At 40.1% G+C, this 8701-nt stretch overlaps 1 protein-coding gene across 1 annotated transcript; it reads left to right on the top strand.

Moving 5' to 3' along the window:
- The first annotated feature begins 4649 nt into the window (after positions 1 to 4649).
- On the top strand, positions 4650 to 7578 carry LOC101014081 (D-aminoacyl-tRNA deacylase 1). The gene has a single exon (XM_021942559.2). It carries the CDS (start codon positions 6387 to 6389, stop codon positions 7014 to 7016), a length of 630 nt encoding a protein of 209 aa, XP_021798251.1. The 5' UTR covers positions 4650 to 6386; the 3' UTR covers positions 7017 to 7578.
- The last annotated feature ends 1123 nt before the right edge of the window (positions 7579 to 8701 follow it).

The raw sequence follows: 8701 nt of genomic DNA, 5'->3' as shown, positions 1-8701 counted from the left end.
TCTAATATCCAGAATCTATAAGAAACTTAAACATATTTGCAAAAAAAGACAACCCCATCAAAAAGTGGGCAAAGAATGTAAACAGATATTTCTCAAAAGAAAACATTTACATGGCCAATAAACATGTGAAAAGAAGCTCAACATCACCGATAATCAGAGAAATGCAAATCAAAACCACAATGAGATAACATCTCACACCAGTCAGAATGGCAATTATTAAAAAGTCAGGAAACAATAGATGCTGGTGAGGCTGTGGAGTAATATGAATGCTTTTACACTGTTGGTGGGGATGTAAATTAGTTTAACCATTGTGGAAGACAGTATGGCGATTTCTCAAGGATCTAGAACCAAAAATACCATTTGACCCAGAAATCCCATTACTGGGTATATACCCAAAGTAACAAAAATCATTGTATTATAAAGACACACGTACATGTATGTTTATTGCTGCACTATTTACAGTAGCAAAGACATGGAACCAACCCAAATGCCCATCAATGGTAGACTGGATAAATAAAATGTGGCACATATACACCATGGAATACTATGCAGCCACAAAAAGGAATGAGATCATGTCCTTTGCAGGGACATGGATGAACCTGGAAGCCATCATCCTCAGCAAACTAACACAGGAACAGAAAAACAAACACCGCATGTTCTCACTCATAAGTGGGAGTGAACAACGAGAACACATGGACACTAGGGGGAACAACATACACCAGAGCCTATTGGGTGGTGGTGAGTGGAGGGAACTTAGAGGACAGGTCAACAGATGCAGCAAACCATCATGGCACACATACACCTATGTAATAAACCTGCACGTTCTGCACATGTATCCGTTTTTCTTTTCAGAATAAAGAAAAAAAAACCCAATTTTTAAATAATACTTATCTATGTTGTCATATGTATAATTAGTTCATTACTTTTTATTGCTGTATAGTATTCCACATTTGAATATACCACAATTTGTTTATCTATTCACCAGTTTAGGGGCATTTGGGTCATTTCCGGTATTGGACTTCTTAAAAAAGCTGCTATGAACATGTGTGTATAAGTCTTTGAGAGGACATATGCTTTCCTTTCTCTTGGGGAGATTCCTAGGAGTGGAAGGATTAAGTTGCATGGTAGATGTACGTTAAGGATTTTTACAAACTGACACGCTATTTTCCAAAGTAATGGTACCATTTTACATCCATGCCAGAAATATATGAGTTCCAGTTTATTCACATCCTCACTAACATGTGATATAGTCAGTCCTTTTAATTGTAGACATTCTAATATATATGTAGGATATATGATCATGTTTTAATTTATATGCTGTTAGCATATTTTCATCTCTTATTTGCTATTATGTCACCTTCGGTGAAGTATCTGTTCAAATATTTTGCCTATTTAAAAAACTGGATTGTTTGTTTTCTATTAGTTGTAAGAGTTCTTTATGTAGTCTGGACACAATTGCTTAATAAGATATGTCATTTGCCACTCTACTCTCCCCATCTGTGGCTGTCTTTTCATTCTTTTAGCAATGCCTTCACAGCAAAAGATTAGGATTTCTTTATCGAACAAATTTACTCAACGCAACATTCTGTGTCATGGGGGCTTGTTGTACAGATTATTTCATCAACCAGATACTAACCCTAGTACCCAATAGTTATTTTTCTGATCCTCTGCCTCCTCCCACCCTCCACCCTCAAGTAGACTCCAGGGTCTGTTGTTTACCTTTTTGTATCCATGTGTTCTTATCATTAAGCTCCCACTTATAAGTGAGATCGTATGGTATTTGGTTTTCTGTTCCTGTGTTAGTTGCTAAGGATGATGGCTTCTAGCTCCACCCATGTTCCCACAAGGGAGATGATCTCATTCCTTTTTATGGCTGTATTGTATTCCACGGTATATGTGCCACTTTTTCTTTATTCAGTCTACCACTGATGAACATTTAGGTTGATTCCATGTCTTTGCTATTGTGAATAGCACTGCAATAAACATACATGTTCATGTGTCTTTATGACAAAACAACGTATATTCCTCTGAGTATATACCCACTAATGGGATTGCTGGGTCAAATGGTACTTCTGTTTTTAGTTCTTTGAGAAATTGTCACATTGTTTTTCACAATGGTTGAATTTATTTACACTCCCACCAACAGTGTATAAGCATTTCTTTTCCCCTGAAACCTTGCCAACATCTGTTATTATCCGACTTTTTACTAATAGCCATTCTGACTGGTGTGAGATGGTATCTTACTAATCAGAGAAATGACTTGCATTTCTCTAATGATTAGTGATATTGAGCTTTTTTTCATTTGCTTGTTGGCTGCATTGTATGTCTTTTCTTGAAAAGCATCTGTTCATGTTCTTTGCCCACTTTTTAATGGGGTTGTTTTTCTTCTTACAAATTTGTTTAAGTTCCTTATAGAGGCTGGATATTTGACGTTTGTCAGGTACATAGTTTGCAAATACTTTCTGCGATTCTGTAAGTTCTCTGTTAACTGTTGATAGTTTCTTTTGCTCTTCAGAAGCTCTTAAGTTTAATTAGATCCCATTTGTCAATTTTTGCTTTTGTTTCCATTGCTTTTGGAGTCTTTGTATGAAATCCTTGCCAGCCCCTATGTACAGAATGATATTGCCTAGATTGTTTTCCAGGGTTTTTATAGTTTGGGGTTTTACATTTAAGTCTTTTATCTATCTTGAGTTGATTTTTGTATATGGTGTAAGGAAGAGGTCCAGTTTCAGTCTTCTACATATGGTTAGCCAGTTATCCCATTTTTGAATAGGGACTCCTTTCCCCACTGCTTATTTTTGACAGCTTTGTGAAAGGTCAGATGATTGTAGGGGTGTGGCCTTATTTCTGGGCTCTCTATAAGAGAGCATTAGAAATATCAAGGCAACTGATTTGATGATTGACCAATTCTAAATGCTTGAGAGACATTGTACATCAATGGAGGCTACAAGATTTTGTGCCAAAATTACGGAGAGAATAAAATAGTGCTACTGATACTTAGTTTTAAGTTAAGGACAAGTTTGAATAAATAATTTTGGGAAGGCAGCAGGACGTCCAAATGGAAATGACCAATAGGTATGCTAAGTATGACTGGCTTGCAGTCATACTTAGGAGTCATTTGCTTATGAGTCATCATCATCAAAAAGGTGAGTCTGTGAGTAGATACATTTTTTAAAATACATGGAAGAAATGCTGAGCAGAAAATAAACACTGGGAAAAGGACGTAGGATTGTCATTCCGCAGAAGCACTGAGTTTAAGGTAACTAAATTATTTTAATCTCTTCTGCAATTGGAAAAAAGTAAAACCTTATATCTGCCGTGGTCGTTAAGTATTTGGTTAACAAATGAAGTATTTGTATGTTTTTAAGGTAGCCTAATTCACTGTCTGATAATTCAAACAATTGGGAAAAGCCTTTCTTGTACTGAGCCTGATATGAACAAACTATTATCTTTGACCTTGATTTCAGCTGCTGGCACAGAGTAGGCACTCAGGCAATGTTAGCTAGATGACCAGATGGTTCTTCCTGTGTTCTCAGCCAATTCAGTTAGTCTACTCTCTTCCATGTGTGAGCCAGATGGCTGAACTGTTACATAAATTTTTAGCTGTATAAACAAAAGTAACTTAAATCATTGTAATTATCTAATGTGTACGCCCCTTGTCTTTTTATTTTATAAGGTAAATATTCTAGATTTACAAAGCAAATTCTCCAATGATATGATATTCAGACAGAGATATTTTGAAGAGGATAAAGAAAGAAATACATCACATGGCTCAGTTCTCAGTAAGAGTAGGTGAAGTTATTTGTTCGGTTTGAAATTATTGAGGAAAGTGAAGGTTTGGTATAGTGTCTATGGAGGAAGGTACTTAAGCCAGCAAAAGATGTATAAAAAGATTGTGGAATATCAGCTAAACTGTACATATCATGGATTTTCAGGGGGCCAGTTAAGCAGACATTGTAGAGAGTATGTAAGATGTGGAACTGAACTGTTGAACCATGAAAGCTTTCCCTTCTCAGGTTTCTTCATATCAAAATCCCATCTATTGTTCTTTTATCCTGTCAGTTCATTAATAGGTTATGCTAGCCATGAATGGATCACTATACTGTGTAAAGCCAGGAACTGCATCCCTGGTAAGGAATGATTTATATATTCCTGGGTTTATGTTTCTATAAAGCAGAAGATATTTGATCACCAGAATCTTCCATCTTCATGTAGGAATGGCCACAAACAAACTATCTTCTTGGATAGTTTCTGCTACTTTGAAATATTTCCTGTCTTGGGAAAGGAGATGGACAAAAAAATCATGGCTTACATTTACAGTTTCCCTTCTGGCTAATACTAATATGGCACAGTGATTAAGAGCATGGGCTTGGGAGTCAAAGACATCCGTGTTTAAATTCTGGTTTTGCTGCTTTCTAGTTTCTGTGAACAATACTAAATTACTTAACATGTCTGATTACTCAATTTTCATCTAAAGTGAGAATGTAATATTTAATTTGTCAGGTTGTTATAAGAATTAAATGAAACAATGCATGTAAAGTGCTCAGGCTCATTGGCTAGAACAATGAATAAAAACCAAAACAATTGTTACTGGGTTTCTGGCCTGCCAGAATTCCTGACCTTCTTATTACATGGGAGATTTATTTTCTCTCATTGTTGCTCTAAGGGATGCTCCTGATCTTGAGATTTATAAATTATATAAACAATTATTGTTCAGAATAGCAAGACACTTTAGGTATTGTAGATAACTATCATTTGAGGAGTCTTAAGTTTGTTCTTGGCTAGCCTGGCATGTGGCAGAGGTTTAAGAGAGAGAAATCGGGGAATAAAACAGAAATGGGTATACACAAACATTAACGAGAAACTGAGTTTACCCAAGGTTGCAGACAAAAGCAGCTGCAAAATTGCAGACTTCCTCGCTTTCACAACTACCTGCCCTTGCAAGTTCTGAGACTCTCTCTAAATTTCTACAGACAAGAGACCAGAGCAGAAAAGCATGTGTTTGGAGGAATGTACAGGTATGAAACTCTCTGAAAGAGAGAATGAGGCCAGATGGAGCTGACATTCACACACACAGTGCTGAGACATTCCTCAAGCTTTGGGGAGAAGTATGAATGAAGAATGGGTAAAGAAATGGTAGAACATTTCTTCCCAATTCATCTGAGGGGATAGGAATTCTTGTTTTATTGGCCCATGCAGAAATGCAGATAATTTGAAGGGATGTCTTCTCCCACACTCATATGATCAAATGAGGCTGACTCAGAAGGAGGAAGAGACCCCTTTCATTTTCTGATTCTGTTCCTTGATCCTATCTGGAAAAGACATGGCCATGTCTGTTCATTTAAGTATTAACTGTGGTTGCTTTCAGATTGCAACAGCAGCCATTGTGACAGAGAACATATGGCCCACAAAGCCACAAAACATTCCACTATCTGTCCTTTTATAAAAAACAATTGCAGATCCTTGATCTGGATCAATCACCCAGGCAGCAGTGGGATATCCTTTTCTTTCTGTTTGTCAAGTAGCATAAGAGGCCCCAAATGGCAAGGGATTGGTCTCAGCTCCCAATTCAATGCAACGGTTGCTATGTCCCATTGTGAAAGCAATTCTTAGGGAGCTAAATTCTCCAACCAGCAACACGCAGAATTTTGGAAACAGGAATGAATTTTTGCAAGTAGGTAATAAGGTATAATAATGGAAGATGTCACCTCTATATCAACCCCTTGGTTTCCAGACCCATGTGTTCTGTGGGAGAAGTAGCATCCCATATCAGTCCCTCTCAGAGTTTATGCTGTGCCCCAACCTTGTAAGGTCTTAACCATCAGCTGGCACCATAATTAATTCTTTGATAAATCTCGTTGTATGTGGGCAATGACCTACATGGTTAGAATAGTGAGCTCCATGAGGACCAGCCCACTGGCCCACTTCTTTTGGTGAAAGATGGGTGTCTTGCTCAAGGTATGTCATGCAGAAAACTCTAACAGGAGAAGTTAGGCATGTTATTTTCAGCAGAAGTCTTGGGTGGTGAGGTAAGGCAAACCCAAATGCCTAAGTATGTATTTCATAAAGACAAATCATGGTTTCTTTTATGAAGGTAGGACTGCAACATAATCAGCATTCTACCAGATAGCTGGCTGGCACTCCAGGGATTCAGTGCTGGTTTCTACAGAATATTGACTACCCAGAAGAAGGAATAATCTGACCAGCCTTGGTGAGAGCAATCTATGTTGCATAAAACACATTTCTGCTTTTGTGACCCACATTGTTCACTAATCTACTGATCAAGCATTAGGGAGACTGGGAAAAAGAATGACTTGGCGGAGCCGCCCTCAGAGTCGCGAGGCCGGACGCAGCGCGGCGCGGCCCCACTCGCAGCAGCCGCAGCCATGAAGGCCGTGTTGCAGAGCGTCACCCGGGCCAGCGTCACAGTTGGAGGAGAGCAGATTAGTGCCATTGGAAGGGGCATATGTGTGTTGCTGAGTATTTCCCTGGAGGATACGCAGAAGGAACTGGAGCACATGGTCCGAAAGATTCTAAACCTGCGTGTGTTTGAGGATGACAGGGGGAAGCACTGGTCTAAGAGTGTGATGGACAAACAGTACGAGATTCTGTGTGTCAGCCAGTTTACCCTCCAGTGTGTCCTGAAGGGAAACAAGCCTGATTTCTACCTAGCAATGCCCACGGAGCAGGCAGAGGGCTTTTACAACAGCTTCCTGGAGCAGCTGCCTAAAACATACAGGCCGGGGCTTATCAAAGATGGCACGTTTGGGGCCTACATGCAGGTGTACATTCAGAATGATGGGCCTGTGACCACAGAGCTGGAATCGCCAGCTCCCGGCACTGCTACCTCTGATCCAAAGCAGCTGTCAAAGCCTGAAAAACAGCAGCAGAGAAAAGACAAGACCAGAGCTAAGGGACCTTCTGAATCAACCAAGGAAAGAAACACTCCCCGAAAAGAAGACCGCAGTGCCAGCAGCGGGGCCGAGGGTGACGTGTCCTCTGCATGGGAACTGTAGCTCAAGAGGCAGAATTCAGTGTGTTATCATTGGGCAGAACTGGATCCTGAAAAATTCAAGATGCTAAGCACCTACACTACTTTAAGAATTTGGAACTGAAACATGAAGAGGAAGACAGAAATAAGAAGTTGGGAACCTGAATAGCTCTGCCAAAAACACCAAAGGGCCGTTTTGTCATTTTCTGTTGTTGCTGTGTGGAATGAGGCAGTGGGTACTGCCGGTGGGCCGGGGGTGAGTGCACACGTGGTAGAAGGCATGCGCTTGTGCCCCCCCACAGAAAGGCTTTGTTGGTTTCTACCACACCTTGGCTTGCTTTTGGAACAGGCTGGCCTAGCATCATTTGTCATCAAGTCCACTGTGGTGTATTCTGCGTTTTCATGGCGGGGCTTCTCCAACACACTCACACTGTCCATGTTGTTTTTATTGCTGATTCATAAGCCAGGTCCCTTGTTGAAGTGTCAAGAGAGTAATCATCAGTGATAATGTATTGTGTGAGACCTTTGCATCTTGTAAATTTTCTCTTTTTTCTAAAAATAAATAATAATAAAATCCTAAATCTCAACAAACCACACACACAAAAATAAAAAGAATGACTTAATATACATGGGATGAATCATCCTGTTCCTGTTATTGAGAGACTGTTCTACAGAGGGAAGCTTCAGTGAACATTCACACATATTATTCTTTCATCCTGGGCCTATTCTGAAGGGGCTATCCACATGAACCTTCCCCAAATCTCTTTCTCACTAATGTGCAAAAATCCTTCCTTCTGAGTCTCTGTATGTCCAAACTGTGCCTAAGGATCACTACCAATCTATATCTTAGGTCATCTGTCCTCCAAGGCAAACTGGACAACCAATGTACCTACAGTCCTCATTTTTCATAGTGCTGAGATACATGGATTTCAATGATCATGTTTAATTAAATAATATCACTACCTTAACAACACAGTTCAAATTTTAGTAACCATAGTATGTTAACTGTGAAAGGTTAAATGAAGCACAAACTTCACTGCCATTTTTTAGTCCACATATCACTTTGTAAACAACGAATGCAGATCCTGGGAACAGACGGTGGATAGGAGACAGGGCTAATGTGCAGCGAGTTCCCAGTTGGGTGGACAGACCAGTGTGTAGAGAGTCACAATGCGAACCTTTGCTCCAAGAACCAGCACAGGAACACACCGGGAAAACTAGAAGAATTCACAGATCCTTTGAAAGAAGCTGCATGCCACTGCAAATTCCATGAGACAAGTGAAAAATGGAGAGCTCCCAAAGTGTGAGCGGTGGGATAAGCTGCCTCCAAACACACATTCCCACTGGGAAATCTGAAAATCCAGATCACAGCAGAAGGTTTTAACCTTACCTGGAGCTGAAATGGATGAAATATAGAAGTAAAAGCAGTAGCACTTATAGGCACTCCCATTCTCCAGCTGGAGCCCAGGGAAGCCATTCCTCAATGTATAAAACAGGGGCCCTTGGGGAAGGCAGGCAGTGGAATTAGGGAGGGGTCAGAGGGTATAAGATATTTCAAACTAAATTTTACAATAATTTTGATTGGGCACAAGTGGGTTGGGAGGAGCAGCGGAGGAAACAAGAACTGCTTCAGGTAGGGACAGGAGCCACAGCCAACACTGTGGGCAGATGCAGGAGAGGTAAGGCCTGAAAACCGAGTTTGCTTGCTCA

Source organism: Papio anubis, chromosome 8 (assembly GCF_008728515.1).
Source record: "Papio anubis isolate 15944 chromosome 8, Panubis1.0, whole genome shotgun sequence".
Classification (NCBI taxonomy): domain Eukaryota; kingdom Metazoa; phylum Chordata; class Mammalia; order Primates; family Cercopithecidae; genus Papio; species Papio anubis.
This window is presented reverse-complemented; position numbering and strand designations above follow the sequence as displayed.

What these genes read in the sequence shown, in the direction of transcription:
- LOC101014081 (XM_021942559.2), top strand. Translation starts at nt 6,387, where the DNA reads ATGAAGGCCGTGTTGCAGAGCGTCACCCGGGCCAGCGTCACAGTTGGA.